At 38.6% G+C, this 18514-nt stretch overlaps 1 protein-coding gene across 1 annotated transcript; it reads left to right on the top strand.

Moving 5' to 3' along the window:
• Nucleotides 1-1950: 1950 nt before the first annotated feature.
• On the top strand, nt 1951-18404 carry Tps1 (Trehalose-6-phosphate synthase 1). Its single transcript, XM_083124869.1, has 6 exons — nt 1951-2257; nt 5429-5585; nt 6735-6860; nt 8486-8635; nt 13025-13142; nt 15935-18404. The coding sequence occupies exons 1-6, from the start codon at nt 2151-2153 to the stop codon at nt 17662-17664; spliced, it is 2388 nt and encodes a 795-aa protein (XP_082980995.1). The 5' UTR covers nt 1951-2150; the 3' UTR covers nt 17665-18404.
• The last annotated feature ends 110 nt before the right edge of the window (nt 18405-18514 follow it).

Raw genomic sequence — 18514 nt, 5'->3', positions numbered from 1 at the left:
AAAACCAACGTAAAATAATCGAAAGAGAACTACAGAAAATATACAGAATTCAACTTGTAACCGAATAAAATATTATACGAACTTATCTACTTACATGGTGCACTGCTAAAAAAATATAAAGAACCAGCAACACACCGTTAGAGATTTGAAATGAAAACGCACCTCGCGATCCGGATTCAATTTTACACTAACATCATTCACGAACAGAAATACTCCTTGCATTCCAATGTACTGCTCCCAGTCGACCCCTGGTTGTTTTCTCGCACGCGGAAATGAAAATTGCTTACGTGGTTCGGATAATATTTCAATATATTTGCATACATATTGTAAGCAAATGTATTCTTCTAATGACACTCTTCACCTAAAGTCATGCGTTTAATGCAAGTGACGTCAATAATTGTAATCGCGTTGCTAGATGAACAAACGATAGATTCTTGGTGAGACAAGGCTTTCTTTAGAGCGGGCATTTTGCGATTCCAACGATCGTTGAGACAAAAAACGATCAAACAAATTTTGTCTAAATTGCAGAATAATATTTCTAACAGGTTAAATTCATCCTTTGTGTATCGCACCGTGCCATACACGGACATAGGTAAGGTTCCAAACGTTTTCTTTTTCTGCAATGCAGAAAAATAAGGTAGATGCGATTGATTGATTGAGTTTGGTGTTTTAAGTCCACTTTATGCACAAGAAGGCTAATCGAGACTCGACCTACAGTTTTTTTAAGTGGGATCCGAACCACTATGTGCCTCCACCGGATATCTAACCCGGGACCCATTGATTACAAGGCGACTATGCTACCACTGCGCTATCAGGGAGGCCAAAAGGTTAATACGAAAATGAATACATATTATGCAAATTTGTTACACGTAAAGTTGAGATGATGAGAGCAATGTATGCGCTCGAAACGTTGGACGCTAGCGTCCGTCGAGTTGGCCTTCGCGATGACGCAGCGGTAACGTCGTCGCCTTATAATCAAGGTGTCCCGGGTTTGATACCTGGTGGAGGGAGGTTCAGTCCCGATTAGCCTTACTTCGCATAAATTGGGCGTAAAAAGAAACAAAAAAAAAAAACACTGGTTCGAATCACGTCGCCAGGAAAGCTACAACCGAAGTTAAACGATGAAAATGGAATACAAAATGCTTGTACTACTTCCATTCAAAACACACAAGATTTTCACGAAACTGGCAAATTTATAGAGAAGTTTCAGGACTGTGGTTGTAATGACTTGTCACTGAGTTTTCCTTGTTAGATAACACAATCAAAGAAATCCAGCTGTTCATGATCCTAGAACTGCTATTGTCAGCTATACACATGAGCAGAGAAAGTGGCAGATTGCAACGTCACGTTTAAAGGCGCCACTCAATGCAACACCTTTCCTCGCCTTGGGACTTCATTCATCTGAATAAAATAGTGAAGACCTGTCAACGTCAAGTCAGGATGATCGACAACTGGATTCGAACCTGTGTCTTCCAGAATACGAATCGAATTGTACACTTGGGAATGTTTAATCCTCCGTCCTCTTTTTTCATCCATGTAATCTACCAGTCCCACGTTATGAAATTCTTGTGCTGTGCGCACGTTCCTGAATTCGCTGAGCTCCTTTTCTGTTCTAAAAAACTATGCATTTCATAATTGTCTTTTTATCTTGATGGAATTGTCAGGTGTGATTTCGCAGTGGAGAGAAGGAGTGAGACGTGTGAGAGCAGTTTCTGAAAGAGAACGACAGCGATAACAAGCATTAGATTAATAGCTTTGGATTATTGGGGACATATTTATCTTCAGCGACACACTACGTACAGCACAGATATCATAGAATTAAAGTTAATAAATACGACGTGCAATAAAACCAATTTTTTGACGAGCTAACAAATGTTGAAAAACCATATGGCTACTGATATTTTGCTGCTAATAGTTTGCAACTCTGTTGGAGTGTTATCCCTCCTCCCACTCTAACACCACTTCCTTTAGGCAACTCAGCTGGGATAGTCTGCTGGGTTAGTTGGTGCGTATGCAATCAGAGTCAAGGTCGTGCATTCGAGTAGTTACATTTTTCCGTGTTCTCAAATTTGTAGTGGAAGAAAGCCGGAATATCTCGACTCCATTAAGTCTTTAAATCAAGCTGATAATAAACTGTAACTACAGACGGAATGTCCGATCATGTAAGTGCATCGGGGACAATGGTTGTAGTGTCCAACCGGCTTCCTTTTATACTGAAGAGGAATGAGGAAACTGGCAAACTTGAGAGGAAAGCAAGGTATGGGCAATAATTTATTGTTAAATTTGTTTCTTGTTTGAGAGGGTTTTGTTAGCGTCTTCAAAAAATGAGAAAGTTAGTTTGAAACTAATGTGCAAATGTGTATAATCCTTGAATTATTATCCAAAGCAAAAAGTATGTACATGATCAACGAAGTGTCATTAATGGGTAAAACTTTGATAGCGTCCTAACACCTCTTACTCGTTTATTTCGTCATTTTTAACATTCGTACTTACCTTTTCTGCATTGCGAAAGATTCTTCAAGGTGCTATTTTCCTTTTTTTTTTTACCAAAAAAGGTCCAATTTTTGACATAAAGACTAATTATTAAACCATTGACGTTAGCCCCACGAACCATCACGGGGGACGAGGTATGCCTTCGAGATTAGTAGGTTAGGCCTGTTAGGTTAGGTTCCATTAGCACTCATTCCGTTCAATTTAGCATATACGGACAACATCGGTTTTTCTCGATGAAAGAAAATATCAACAAGAACTTCTAAATGCTATAGAAACTCATTTCGGTATGTAGTTTCTTGTGTAAAAGAAATCCGTTGGGACGCTATCGAAGTTTTACCTTGGTACCAGTTTCATATATCGGAAACACATTAAAACTGTTACCTTATTTTCTTCTTTTTCACATTGGTACTTACGTATTCTCCATTGCTAAGGATTCTTGAAGGTGGGATTTTTTTTTTTTTTTTCACGACAATCATTTCAATTTTCCACATATAGAGTAATTATTGTTCGTTTGTTTTCGGTTGCGTTACACACAATATGGCGGGCAAATCTTGACTAGCGTTGTCTATCATCAGTGAGTGTGCAGTGTTTCCAACCTTCTTCACTGAAAAATACATACTTTCGTGTTACTGATTTTGTATTTTTTTCCGGGTTCGAAAACCACACAAACCTTGCACGGATAGCCCCACGAACCATGCACGTAGCCCCACAAACCATTCATAAATAGCCGCACGAACCATGTACACCAAGGTTAGGTTAGGCAAACAGTTAAAATTGTCATGTTCTTGCAAAACAACGGCGTGGTTGGAAACACTGACTGGGGGTTACATCATCGAACACACGCACCATTTGGTTCACGTAGTGGAAGGACATGGAGGTAACAGCTTTCGTGCATTGGAGAGACATTAATCTTCAAAAATACATGATTTACCAGCGAAATAATTTAAGTGAGGGGGGAAAAAACACTTCCGCGACCTTTCAAAAGTATACAGAAAGTCAGTTCGGTAAGTACTGTCGGTACCGTACTTTCTCCTGTAAAATTGAAGAAATACGTTTTTGCGGATAACAAAATTTTAGCGGCTTTGTTTATCTTGTGATGCAATTGGTTCCTGCAATTTTATATTAGGGGCATTCCATGAAATGTGGTCCTACTCCATGCCAATATCAAAATTAATATGGAAATTATTATTGTTTAAGGTTTAGATGTTTGTGAATGCATGTAATTGGCACATTTCACCAATAAAAGTTACTGCCATCTGCAGCCTATATGCTTGACAGACAAATGAAGTAAAAATTTGCTGCATTTTTAAAGCGTCTCACACATAACACACTTTTGTTTTTCATGCATTCATAGTTCTATGATATCAGTTCATTATGAATATTTTAATCCAATCTCATGTCTAGAACCTTGTGTGTAAAATGTCACACCTGACACACATAATGCTGGGATACCCCATTATCATATATTAGCGCCTTTCTGATAGCACAGTAATAATAACAACTCGCTGTCATTGTAATCAAAGGGTCCCAAGTTAGGTCCTCAATGAGGCACGAACCTGTATGGCCAGTGCCACTTAGCCTATCTGAGCATAAAATGTGCTTAAAACAAACATTTTTGATTTAGTATTTGTTACGTTTGGAAAGTCGAACTTATTAGTTCTTTACAAAGTAAGGCATTCGAAAGTACTGTCAGTCAGAGGAAAAAATACTACTACTGGGCTATAGTCAGTGGGCAAGTTATCCTTCCAGAAAACTAATTCTTTCTAGCATGTTTCGTGAAGAGTGAAAGTAGAAGAGTACCTCACGTTCTTGTGTTATGTAACTATTTGTGATTATATAAGTAAATCTCATCAGTTGCAGGAAAATTTTTCTTTTGAGATAAGATATTTGATGTTTTCCCAACCCAAGAAAAACTGTATAGTTACATGATACAACCATTTACTTCAAACTCCATGAAATTAATTTCATGTTGTAAGACATTCTTGCAAGAAGTAGAAAGTTTAACAATATAATTTCCCCAAGTTACTACTACTACTACTAATAATAATAATCATAACGTCATTATTATTGGTACGTTTATCCTGGTACTTGCCCCCCCCCCCCCCAGACAAAAGTTGGTGGTTGCGCCTCTGGTGCATGTGTGTTGGTGTTGAGAGGTGGTAATACGCAAGGTTGAAATAGAGAAAACATCTGCTTGTGGCCTTGAATTTTTTGAAAATTTACCTTGAAAACCGGGAATTATACTTAAATTTTATCATGGCCCTAGAGTAGCCACCCTGATTGCCTTTGAATTGTCGAGTGAGTTTGAAGATGTCAAGTTCCATCCTACTGCTGCTTGCGCCAACATGTAAGGCAATATTTAATCACCAGCAACTCAAAAGCAACTGCTTGGGATACTTTTTATGCAGATAAACATGTGCAAGGTAAAAATTTGCCAAAATCAAGGCTAGAAGAATGGCATGGTGTCAAGGATGTGGGTTTGAGTCTTGGTTGAGCCTATGGAAGAGGTGGCTCCCAAATTTTATGAAATTGAATGAAAAATTGACCTGTTACGTGTTATTCAAAAATGTTTTTTAAAGTGATATTTTGAAAGATCCTATCAAGAAATTTTCTTTATATAAGTAAAAATAAGGATTTTGAATGGTTGATTTGCTTTATTTTACTTTGCTTTTTGTGCCACTTTTTGCTAATATGCGAAGATGGTGATATGAAATTGATGAATAGACACTCACAAACATCCGTGCCATGGCTGGGATTCAAACCTGGGACCCCTGGTGTTGTAGTGTGATGTGCTATCCACTCCACCATGGGGGCTGGCTACAAAATAAGGTACTTACAAATAATGTTATTTGATTGTAAACTGTGCAAAGTGAACCTGTCCTGTGCAGAGGCCAAGGCATTGGTTAACATTTGTGGTTTCAAATTTGAATTCCAGTGCTGGTGGCCTGGTGACAGCTGTTGCCCCAGTCGTCGTCCAGTGTGGAGGCTACTGGGTTGGATGGCCAGGCATGCACCTACCTGATGCTTCGGAGGCCATCCCCGAATCAGACCCAGGTGACAGAACGCCCACAGCGGGACTTCTCTCCAAGCAGGTGGGTTTTCCTTTATTATTTCGTATCATATTCAACATTTAGCTATTGATCCATTGTTTGTTTTGCTTTATTTTACTTCGTTTCTTGTGCCACTTTTGGCTAATTTGTGAATATGGGGACGAGAGTGATGATTTGATGAAAAGACACTCGCAAGCATTCATGCCCAGGCTAGAATTAGAACCTGGGACATCTGGCATCGTGCACTCTGCCACGGGGGCCGACATTTTAACTATTGAATGGATTTTTTTAAATAGGAAAACTCTGCAAAACAAAGTATGGCACTTGCTTTTTCCAATTAGGAGACATTTTAGGTTATGAAGGTATGAGGCGATTCAGTAGGGTGATTATGCGTACCATACTACAGAATTTTACTTAAGTTTGTTTTAAATGGGCCTCCCTGATGCCGTGTAGCGGTAATGTTGTTCCCTTGTAAACAAGGGGGCCAAGGTTTGATTTCCGATGGAGGCAGGTGGTGGTTTGGATCTCACTTTAAACTGTAGCTTTTCTGTGCATTTGGTGAACCTTAAAACCAAATTGAAACAAATATATGCATAAAGAGATTGCCATTGAATCATGTATTGAATAACATGATTGAATAAACATTTTTGATCTTTTTTTATGGAAGGAGATATTATTCATTACTTTCAAGTAGCTTGTCTTACGTGCTTACATTTCGTTTTAGTCATGATTATCCTGATTAGTTCATGGTGCACTACCATCGCCATCCCAGATGTCGTAACCTCAGTTAAAGAGAAAAATCAATTTCCAATGCTCAAACATGAAACATCACCAGTACAATAATATGATAAAGTTTACCGTGTCATGGAGGCACATTTAGGAGTTGGGGGAGGGGGGGGGGTGCCACAATATTTTTATCTTCTTAGGAGGTGATGTTATCAGCACCTTCTCAGGCTGCTTCTCCCAAACCCCCAGGCTTGCCCCGGGATTCACATTTATTTTAGCCTGAGTGAACCCCAGAGCTGCTTCATGCAGGGAGAAGGTCGGAAAAGTACCAACGAGGGAATCGAACCCAGGTGTCCCACGTGGTAGTCAGATGCACTACAGACTAGACCACCGCGGCTTTAGAATAACATGAGTAGTTTTTATTATACTTGTTGCCCTAAAAATGACTTTGTTTATATTCTACAGGTGATTGCAGTTCATGTCGACCCAAAGTTGTTCAACAGCTACTACAATGGATGTTGCAACGGGACCTTCTGGCCTCTGTTTCACTCGATGCCTGACAGGGCAGTGTTCTTAAAAGAACACTGGCAGGTGAGGGAAACTAGTTGGTAGATGGATACACTTGTTTCTCTTTTGTACTGTTATGTTAATCGTGATGAAGGAGATGGCAGGATAAACAATTGTGGGAAGTCTCGTTTTTCATAATGAAACAGTCCTACCGTTCACCTGGAATAATTGAGTATGGCTGTCTGTGAAGTTGAATCCATCGCTTACCCAAACGAGTAAAATTTTGAAATCGAAACATCCCCAACCTATGGTGTAAGCAACATTCCTTGTGTGATCCAGGGGCACCTGCTCTGCCATCTTAATTTTAAATGAAATTTTGCACAGAATGCCTACAGGCCGTATATGTACAGTGGTCACGTAGTGGGTGTACCCTCTATTGCCTGATATGGACACACAGTGAATGTGCTATGGAGACAGTCATTTTAGTAGCACAGCCAAAAGTTTGTCCATGTGAAGCATTCAGCCATAGCGATCGTAGTGTTGAAAATAAAGGTGGTACACCCTCTTTGTGACAACTCTAGTCCAAATGAGGTATTCCATTTCGCTTTGAATGGATCGCTTTTCTGATAGATCATCAGGTTTTTCATGTCTACACTTGATATGGAAACTTGATGTCCTGGTTGAATTTTTTGCAGAAAGTTGAAACATTTAACAAGTCTAGCTCATTAATTGGCTTGAAGTAACCATCAGGAAACTTGCTCCGTACTTCAACAATTTTTAAGCAAGCATTAAGTGGCTCTGAGAAGCTGTGTTTTCCTGCTTAAGTAACTCTCTAAAATGCCATTTAAATAAAAAGATTCAAAATACCAATTTTCCAAATATTTTACTTCAAAATTGACACCCCATTGTCTTTTCCATCATTGAAAAGTGCTATTAAGAATCATTTAATGGATGCAAATTATTTGAGACCAGTCGTCATTCTGTAAACAGAACTGCTGTAATGTAAAAGGTACCTATGCATGTTTAATGCAGGTACGGTGTTTGTTCACAGTAGTTTGACTCAATGAAGTTGTGAATATCTCATTTCTTCAGTTCGGATACTTCCTTTTGATGTGGAATCTCATTAGGTTATTCAGATTAAAATGGGACTCTTGTTTTCAAACTGGAATAGCTGTTAAAATAATTTAAATGTGCCATAAACAGCAATAAAATCGGTAAGTAGAGTCTATTATTTAAAATAGATCATGTTTGGTCAAAGCACAAAATCTGCTATAACTGTTAGGGGTTGCTCAACTAGGGTCTTGCCATTCAAACAGCAAATTTCTGTCATCGCAGCTTAGATATATGCAGGTTATTATTCTTCTTCTTCTTATTTGGAAACAAACCACTTTCATGGACTAAAAGTCCACAATTTTCAATGGCTTCCTGCTGTAAACTTCTTAATTGGTACAAAAGGCTTATGTATCTGGTTATTTAATGCAAGTAATTTTGGTGACCGCTGTTACACAGAATCATAAGCACGTTGCATGTGTACAATCTTAGTGGGTTACAATAAAGATATACACTATTTAATTTAAAAGAACATTGATACAGATAACGGCTTGATGCCCTATATAGTCAAATGGAAATTTCAACTAACAAAAATGAGTAGCATGGTAACGTGAAGAAAATAAGGTGTTATTTATACATGTTTGCCATTTTCTTTACAGGCATATCAGGAAGTGAATTCTTATTTTGCACAGAAGACAATAGACACTCTGAGAAACATAACCGAAGATGACCCCTCTCACGATGCGCCCCCTCCTCTCATATGGATCCATGATTACCATCTCATGCTGGCCTCAAACACTGTCAGACAGGTAACTTCATTTTTAATCCAAGTTTTCTGTTTAATTTTAGTCTAATTACACTGGTCAACATGAAATTTGTTACAAGGAATGTGAATGGTATTCTAAGGTAAGTCGATGGTGCTGAATTCGAAAATGAAATCAGTTTTTTCCTATCGGGCTCAGTTTTCTTGTTACATACTAACCTGTACCTAATTCAATTCATGAAAATTCTGCCTATTGGGCTGTGGTTTAACCTATATTTACTCTACAGATATTGTTGAATAACAGTCATTATATGACCATAGAATGACCAGCACGTTCCTAAGGCAAAGGACCTTCCTCCAATTGCAACAAAGCAAATCGTGAATAAGAGAGAGTCATGGCAACACTGTCAATGAGTCATGTCCGAACACGTAGAATCGTAGTGTTGTTTGTTGGCACGTGCATCTCAGCATTGTGAGTTCTGACGGAGTGGGAAGTGACTGCCTTTGATTACGTTGTGATTCGAAGTTTCAGAAGTTGTGTGTAGTGTTAGTGCTTAAGAAAATGCCTCATACCTGCGTAAATAGCCCCAATTCGTTTTGTTATATATGTGGAGAGTTGACATTTAAGTCACAAAAGCGACGAATTACCTCTCTTATAAAGAAGTGCTACAAACTTTATTTTGGGTGTAAAGTTGGGGACCAAGACAAAACATGGGCCCCCACATATGCTGTTTGACCTGTGTTACACTTTTGACAAGCTGGTTTTTAACATGTTGTTTGCTGTTCCCATGGTTTGGAGGGAACCATCAGATCACACAACAGACTTATTTCTGCCTGACCAAAATAGCTGGAATCACGTTGAAAACAAGGAACACTGTGCAGTACCCAAATTTACTATCAGCTATAAGACCTGTATGTCACAATGAAGAATTGCCGATACCAAAGCCTCCAGAGAATGTGACTGAGTGAAGATGATTGTCGTGACCAACACGGGGAAGAAAGTGCAAGAGGTGAATAAACTGCTGACCCAACATTTAAAGTGTCTGTCTGGTTCATCAATGGAGCCACACTTATTGTCACAAGGGGATCTGATCGATCTTACTCGGGATTTAAATTTGTCTAAGCAACAGTCTGAACTTTTAGCTTCGCGACTGAAAGGTTGGAATCTCCTCGCTTGTGATACGAAAGTTTTTTTTTTTTTTCCATGACCGCCATACTATTTTCTCAGGATATTTCTCCCACGAAGGAGACATGGTTTTTTGTAATGACATCTCATCCGTTATGGATTGTCTTGGCCATGAATACAGTTCACACGATTGGTGTGTCTTCATAGATTCCAGCAAAGTTAGTATGAAAGCTGTACTTCTCCATAATGAAAACAAATTCCCATCAGTACCAATTGCTCATGCTGTTAACATGAAGGAGACGTATGAGAACTTGAAACAGCTTCTGACAAATATCCAATATGAGAAATACAAATGGAATATATGCGGAGATCTGAAGGTAATTGCAATTCTGCTTGGCATGCAGCTTGGGTACACAAAGCATTGCTGCTTCTTATGCGAGTGGGACAGCAGAGACAGACAAATATCACTATTCTGGGAAAAATGGCCTCTTTGCAGTGAATTAGTGCCTGGACAGAAGAATGTGGCAAACACTACTCTTGTTGACCCCAAAAATGTGTATCTCCCTCCTCTGCACATAAAATTGGGACTAATTAAAAACTTTGTGAAAGCCATGGACAGAACTTCACGTGGATTCATGTACTTGCAACAGAAATTCCCAAGAATCAGCGATGCCAAAATTAAAGAAGGAATATTTGTAGGGGCTCAAATAAGGGAATTGATGAATGACGAGAATCTCATTCAACAATTAACAGATGTTGAAAAATGCCATGGTTGTCTTTTACAAGTGTATGTAAAAACTTTTTAGGCAACCGTCAAGCAGAGAAGTATCGCGATATTGTACGTGAACAAATTACATCATACCAACGTATGGGATGCAACATGTCTCTAAAATTACATTCCTGAATGATCACCTGGACTTCTTCCCAACTAACCTTGGTGCCGTTAGTGACGAACACGGTGAACGGTTTCACCAAGACATTGCTCTAATGGAAAAGCGGTATCAAGGCAAATGGAGTGCCGCAATGCTGTCCGACTACTGCTGGACCTTACGAAGAGATGTTCCTGAGGCAAAGTTTCGTAGGAAATTGGGGAGGAAACATTTTTAGATATGTTTATACACTTTCATGTTACTCATTTACTTCATTCCTTTGTATACTGACACAGATTTATTACCTTTTACGTTTTGTAGCACTTTTGGGAAAGAGAGTTCTTTCGACCAATACATATAGAACATAGGCTGAGGTAGGAAAATAGAAAAAACATTTTTACAGGAAATCTGAGCCCAATGGAGAAATTCTGAAATTTGATCTGCATTCAGGGGCTCAACAACTTCTAGAAACAGCTTGTTCTTGTAACATTTACAAATATTTTTTTTGTAGACCAGTGTTACCAACACACATGTATCTTTAATTAGCACGACACTATAGCCACTGAACAAAGTGAGGTAACATGTGTGGCTCAGCTGTACAAAATTATTTATAGTAGTATATAATTTCAAATTGTACACTGAAAAACGGTCTGTGGTTAGACTTATACGTCTGAAGTTTAAATGAGTTCGGAGTTTCTGTAGTTTTTTTTATTCACTTTAAAAATACAATATACTGCAGTTTTTAGTTTCCATGTGCTTGTTTGTAATGATTGTAATTTGATGGTTTCATAATAAAGAAAATTCATATTGATAAATGTAGGGAGAACAAACTTTGGAGCAAGTTGCAAAATTTTGCTTTTTCAAAAATAGATATATATTTCTTCATAAAGCCTCGCAGAAGACAGAGGTGTTGGTGCCCACAATGTTCTCTCGATGCTCCTGAAATTTTGTATAATCTCAGAAGTTCAACAGGTAGTGTTTGTTGCTTGTGTAGAAAACAATCCATTTACAAAATATGTGACACTATTTGACCTCCAAATTACTTTAGGCTGGCACTGAATAAGAAGAAAGAAAGTTTTTCTTTTAAACTATTGATGAATACATGTCAAGATCTGGAGTTAGCTGTATTGTATTAGTCAACGGCCACCATAAATATAACTTGAAAATGTGTTATTATTTTTTCTAATATGTGTGAGGTGCTCGATTGGGTTCCCTGTGACATATCATGAGACAATGTCTGGGATAATAAGCGGAGGGGCCCAGCCAGCGTGACATGAGGATCTCCTCCGTACAGATGACCAGCAACAGGGAGAAAACACTTACAATGTACCTTTATACACAGTTTGTGAAAAATTTTGAGTGTAAATTGTCTATGTTTAGGTTGCTCAATTTCCACCCAGTAAAAAATCAAACTTAGTAATTCATGAACTTTTACCAATGTTTTTACATGTGAGAATTATAAATGTTACTTGCAATCAACCTATTTTCAAGGAGAGCCATAAAAGATAAGATAAATTTCCCACATTTTCCAGGCTTGTTATGTGCTGCACATTATATTTGATTACTGTGACAAGGTACTTGATTTTTTTGTAACTGTTACTCTCTCCATAGTGGCCCCAAAACTCAGTAGCAGTGGTCCTCTTTTATTATATGAGTTAAATGCCACCATAATTACAGGGATATTGTGATATTCATTTTTCTTCCATATTGAAATTTTGTTGGAATTTATTTTGAACAAGTTATTCTTTTGCAGTGTATTATGAGGGTTTTTATTATCATATAATAATAAAAAATGGCCTTTTTGCATTAAAAGTAAACTCTGTGTGTATGTTGCAACAATGTTTTGAAGTACAAATTCTTTCAGTTGGCTTTTTTATTGAGTGATGTAAGCTTCGTAAGTGACGTACAGTCGCGTCTAGAAAATTTTGGTATCATTACTTTTTATACAGACCCTGTATATTTAAGTTGATTAGGTATATTTGAAATACTTATAAAATTAACAATTTTTCGTAGACTACTATATCCCGTGACATGTGTTTTTCTAGTCTGAGTATACAAATTGGCAAATGTAAACTCCACACTTTCAGTTAAATTGAATTAAATTAGAATTTTTGGATACATTGGAATTGCACTGACCCTTTATATTGTTAATATATTTGTGTTTTTTTTTTGGGGGGGGGGAGGCGGTAATACGTAAGGTTGAAATAGAGAATTGAATTTTTGGAAACTTCCCCTTGAAAACCGGGAATTGTGCTTGAATTTTATCATGAGCCTAGAGTAGCCACCCTGTAATAATAAAAACTTTGTGGTGTAAAATTGCATTTTGTGTCTTAGCTCTATAGAGTTTTTGATCTCCGGTTAAGTACTTCTAGTTGTGATATTTTTGTTGCAAAATTGAGGCTGCAATTTATTATAAGTATACATTTTGTTCTTCTTCCAGGCTGCAGAAGAAGCCAATCTGAAGTGCAAACTGGGATTCTTCCTGCACATTCCTTTCCCACCATGGGATATTTTCCGCCTTTTCCCTTGGGATGATGAGGTTCTACAGGGCCTGCTAGGTAAGGCCTTAAACATTAGCTGTGAAATATACTGCGATTAGAACCCCACGCATTCTGATCTTTGCCATGCTGGGTGAGCCCCAGAGCCTCACCTCCATGAACGCTCAACATTGGAGCACACCGAGCTAGCAAATCCCCTGGAGGCACTTGCTAACTGGGATTTGGGAGGTAGCAACTTGCTACTTCAGGCTGCAAGGATTTCACGCGATACTTGTGGTCAACAGTCGTCTGCTAGTTGCAAGACTGCAAAACTAAGATGCAAGTTTGATTATTTAGCCCAAGCGTACTTTTAGGTTATGTATACGATAGACTTAAATGGTAATAACTTTTCCGCTATCATATTCTCAGATCAGTCATCGGTCTACAACTGGAGTATATTTAAAATCACCAACCAAATACCAAAGTTAAAAAAATAATGAACACAGATACTGTTCACAACATTAATTTTTCTTGGCGAAACTGGTGATCATGGTCCAGCTTGAGGCCTAGAGCGTAGAGTGGTCGACTTTTGATATTAATACGAAAGTTCGAGGCTCGATGTTATTTGATTGATTTGGTTTATTTTACTTTGCATTTCTGCCACTTTTGACGAATCGCGATGAGTGATGATATAATAAAATTGATGAATACATTCACAAAGAACACCCATGCCCAGGCTCCTGGGACCTCGGGCATCGTAGTGTGATGTGTTAACCTCCTGTGTGGAATATATACTTTTCAAGGGAAATACATACTTCTTTAATATAAGAAGTGTGATATTTGAAAATCCATTGGAATAACTTAATTGTGGCATATTCCTGTATAAAGGCCAGTTTGTGCATGTTTATTTATATTGCTTCCATCTACAGATTTTTTCTCCACTGCAAAATAATTATTTTAACTATATCAAACATTAGTACGTGAAAACAAGATGATTAGTTATAAACACAACACTGTTACACACTTTTGCACACATTTTGCAACTTATGCTCACTGATTAACATTTCTGTTCTTAAAGCGACCTCTGTGGCTGACTAATTAGTACAGCATGCTACGACAGCAGGGTCCCGGGTTCGAATCTTTGCTTGGGCATGGATGTTTGTGTGTGTCCATTCATCAATTTCATCACTCATCCCCATATTCACAAATTAGCCAAAAGAGGCACAAGAAGCGAAGTAAAATAAAGCAAATCAATCAATCTTTCTTTCACTTTTACTCTAGTATGTTATATCGAAGGTTTACAACCAATAAGGTTCGAACAGGTGTTCTCGGGTTCATTCCTGATGATGAGCTATGTATGTGCTCAAAATGTTGGAAGCTAACTCCAATCTAACGTGGTTGGTAACCCGAGAACACCTGTTCGAATCACGTCGCTAGGAAAGCTACAACCAATAAGGTGACACAACAAACAAAAAATGTTTTTAATTTAAACATAGATCCTTAAATAAAAGTGGCAACAACCTTTCTACACTCAATGTCACCCCTACATAGCTATTATTAATTTGGAGAGTGAAAATTGTAACCACAGAGAATTTGTTGTAACGAAAGCTCTGAAATTAGAAATATAACATTTCCCCCCCAATTGTATCGCTAGATCTACGCACATTTTACACCGAGCTTTACCACACACTTTTATTTAGGAAATGGCATCTATACCTACATCATCATCGATTCATAATCCATGAATAGTGGCACCGAATTCAACAGCACATCACAGCGTACCATTTTCACTGCAGATGCCACAGGGCAAACGCAATGTGAGTTTCAATTGTTATCAGCCGTAATGTTGCTACTTCTCAACTCTGCATCCAGGAAAGGCCATAAAACTGTGCCCATTGTCGGAGAAGTTCCCACCTGGAAACGAAAACTTGTGGAAATCTGACACCCTACTAAACTTAGTGTCTTGTAATTGATAGGTCTCGGCACTCTTATTCACAAACCGTGTAATATTTTGTAATATCTTTTGACTTACTGAGCATCTTTGAATGGAGATAGAGCTGGGGTCATTCCACAACAGCCAACTTTTCGACCTCATTATTTTGGCTTTTCAGGATATCTTTTTTATTTGAAAGTACTCACAAAGGGACCAAAAACTGCAAATTTTGTACTTTTTGGGGTCAATAATTGTTACTGATGGTTTAAAAACAAAAAAAAAGCTCAAATTTGTCTAATATTTTGAGAAGTTAAAATTGTCACAACTTCGTAACTATTGATCATATGGTGTTGAGACTGGTTTCATTTTAAATCAGTTGATCTGCAGCAATATATTTTTGCATAAAAAATTACGTAAGTGTTTTAGTTGTTCGCTGTCCACGTACAAGTCGGAAAGCTCTAACAGATCAATGCACATGTAACCTGTTATGAAAATTAAAAATTGAAATAACGTGTAGTACATAACAATCACGCAAAAGGTAAAACTTAAGTTTTGTCAATATCAATGGTAAAGTGTAATGAAAGAAAAGCAGCAAGTCTGCAATTTCTAGTCTTCTACGTATTATGACTGTGCAGCATTGTTATGCAATTTATAATGAAGAAAGCTTATTCTATTGTAGAATACGTACTTCAAGTAGTACTCTTTTTTAAAATTCTAAAGCATATTAGAAAATTGTAACTCTCTGCAATTCTCATTACTTAGTTACTCTCATTTCTTGTTGATCTTTATTTTAAATTAATAAGACTATTTATAGTTTGCCAAAATGATTCTCAGTTCATTAACTATTTTGTTTAGTTTCTAAGGATGCATTTTACGAATGTGATGTTAAATGGTTGAAAATGTAACCTTTTTGTAAATGCTTGTAACTTCTGAATTTCAGGGTGTGACATGGTTGGATTCCACATAGAGGACTACTGCCTAAACTTCGTAGATTGCTGCCAGCGTCGCTTGGGCTGCCGCGTGGACAGGAAGAATCTGCTGGTGGAGCATGGTGGGAGAACGGTCAGAGTGCGCCCACTGCCTATAGGCATCCCTTTTGAGAGGTTTGTTCAACTAGCTAAGGATGCACCCCAAGTGATGATTACAGGTTCTCAGAAAATAATCTTAGGGGTGGATCGGCTGGACTACACCAAGGGACTTGTGCATCGCCTGAGAGCGATTGAAAGGCTTTTTGAGAAGCACCCGGAGCATAAGGAAAAGGTGACCTTGCTTCAGATAGCAGTTCCCTCCCGCACGGACGTCCAGGAGTACAAGGAATTGAAGGAGGAAATAGATCAGTTAGTAGGAAGTATTAATGGACGATTTACAACTCCCAACTGGTCACCGATACGCTACATTTATGGTTGTGTTAGTCAGGATGAGCTTGCTGCATTTTACCGTGATGCTGCCGTCGCTCTCGTCACGCCTCTCCGTGATGGCATGAACCTTGTTGCCAAAGAATTTGTTGCGTGCCAGATCAGGAAACCTGGTGTTCTCATAGTGTCTCCTTTTGCTGGTGCGGGTGAGACGATGCATGAAGCTCTCCTGGTGAACCCGTACGAGATCGACGATGCTGCGCAGGTTATCCACAGAGCTCTAACGATGCCGGAGGATGAGCGAGAGGTGCGCATGAATCACCTCCGTAGGCGAGAAAAGACGTACGATGTCGATTACTGGATGAAGTCCTTTTTGAAGGGTATGGGCTCGCTTATAGTTGAAGATGGCGATGAAGTTTTGCCAACCACCATGCTTCCGGTTACAATAGATGATTTCGATGAATACTTGACTAAGTATGTGGGAAACACCAGTAAACTTGCTCTGCTTCTAGATTACGATGGTACGCTGGCTCCCTTGGCTCCTCACCCTGACCTTGCGATATTACCTCAGGAAACTAAGAGAGTGCTCGAAAGGCTGGTCAACATGTCCGATGTGTACATTGCCATCATATCTGGCAGAAACGTGAACAACGTGAAAGAAATGGTCGGCATCGAGAATATTACGTACGCTGGCAACCACGGCTTGGAGATTCTTCATCCCGACGGCACAAAGTTTGTTCACCCGATGCCCATGGAATACGAGGAGAAGGTTCGTCACCTGCTGAGGGCCCTTCAGGAGGAAGTGTGCAGGGACGGAGCGTGGGTGGAGAACAAAGGTGCCCTCCTCACTTTCCACTATCGCGAGACTCCTCTTCCTTTGCGATCGGCGATGATCGAGCGTGCCAAGCAGCTGATTAAAGAAAATGGCTTCAATGCAGGTTCTGCCCATTGCGCCATCGAAGCCAAACCGCCCGTGCAGTGGGACAAAGGCCGTGCTTCCATTTACATCTTGAGGACGGCTTTTGGGGTCGACTGGAGCGAAAGGATAAGGATCATCTTTGCAGGCGACGACGTGACGGACGAAGATGCCATTCTAGCACTGAAAGGCATGGCAGCGACGTTCCGCGTCACGACGTCTCACAGCATCAGGACGGCTGCAGACAAGCGCTTGCCCAGCACCGACTCTGTCCTTACATTGCTGAAGTGGGTGGAGAGGCACATCAGCAGGCGTGGACCGAAGATCATGAACAACAGTCACTGCAACATGAGAAGTAATCTTGGAAACGGTGTAAAGTCTGAGGTGAGTGTGCCGTAGTTGCATTCTAGCAGTCTTTCTAATCCAGTGTGTTGGGTTTTGTCAGGATTGTGTGATAATTGAAAGTTTGTGTAGAGCATTCGGCAGAGCAGTATATTGATTTTGTATTGATATTTGTATATCTATTTTGGGGCATCCTTTGACCAGGATGATGTTACTATTTGTATTATAGTTGATAGTTTGTTAAAATAATCTTGTCGTATATGGGCATTATTTTTGCATATTATTGTACAATTTTTGACCAGTGTTTACAGATGAAATAATGAAGGAATAATACATACAGTATATCAACACTTGTGATGGTAGCACTCTTGTTTCTTTGCTAATCAGACTTCTTTGAGGCATGAGATGAAAATACTCGTACTTGATTCTGTTTTGTTTTTGTTACATTTATTAAATGTTGAAAGTTTTTGTTTCTAGTCATTCCAGTGCATTGCATGTATTTAGTTTGCAAGAAGTGGTTGAAGGAAATCTTGACTTGAAATTACAGAACTTTGTCAGTGTCTATTTTGATGAATGTAATAGTGTTTACAGAGTTCAAAATGCACTGAGAGATTTTGAGTGCTAGTGACGAAAGTGCATTAATACTCTAGTACACAAACTAATATTAATGTTCAGATGCTATGTCTGGATATTTTTTCAAAGCAAAATGTTAGATATTTTCTATGTATTTTTTTACAACCAAAGTTGTTATTACTGTATACTGAATACTTATATTAAAAGATAATTTCAATTTTCAAGCTCCAAGTTTTTTAATTATGTATGTTGTATATAAATAATATCCTTTTGGGTCCATATTGTCACATGTACAGGGTGAGGTAAGGCAAATTCATAGATTTTTTTAAGAAAT

Source organism: Lepisma saccharinum, chromosome 7 (assembly GCF_977018435.1).
Source record: "Lepisma saccharinum chromosome 7, izLepSacc3.1, whole genome shotgun sequence".
Lineage (NCBI taxonomy): Eukaryota > Metazoa > Arthropoda > Insecta > Zygentoma > Lepismatidae > Lepisma > Lepisma saccharinum.
This window is presented reverse-complemented; position numbering and strand designations above follow the sequence as displayed.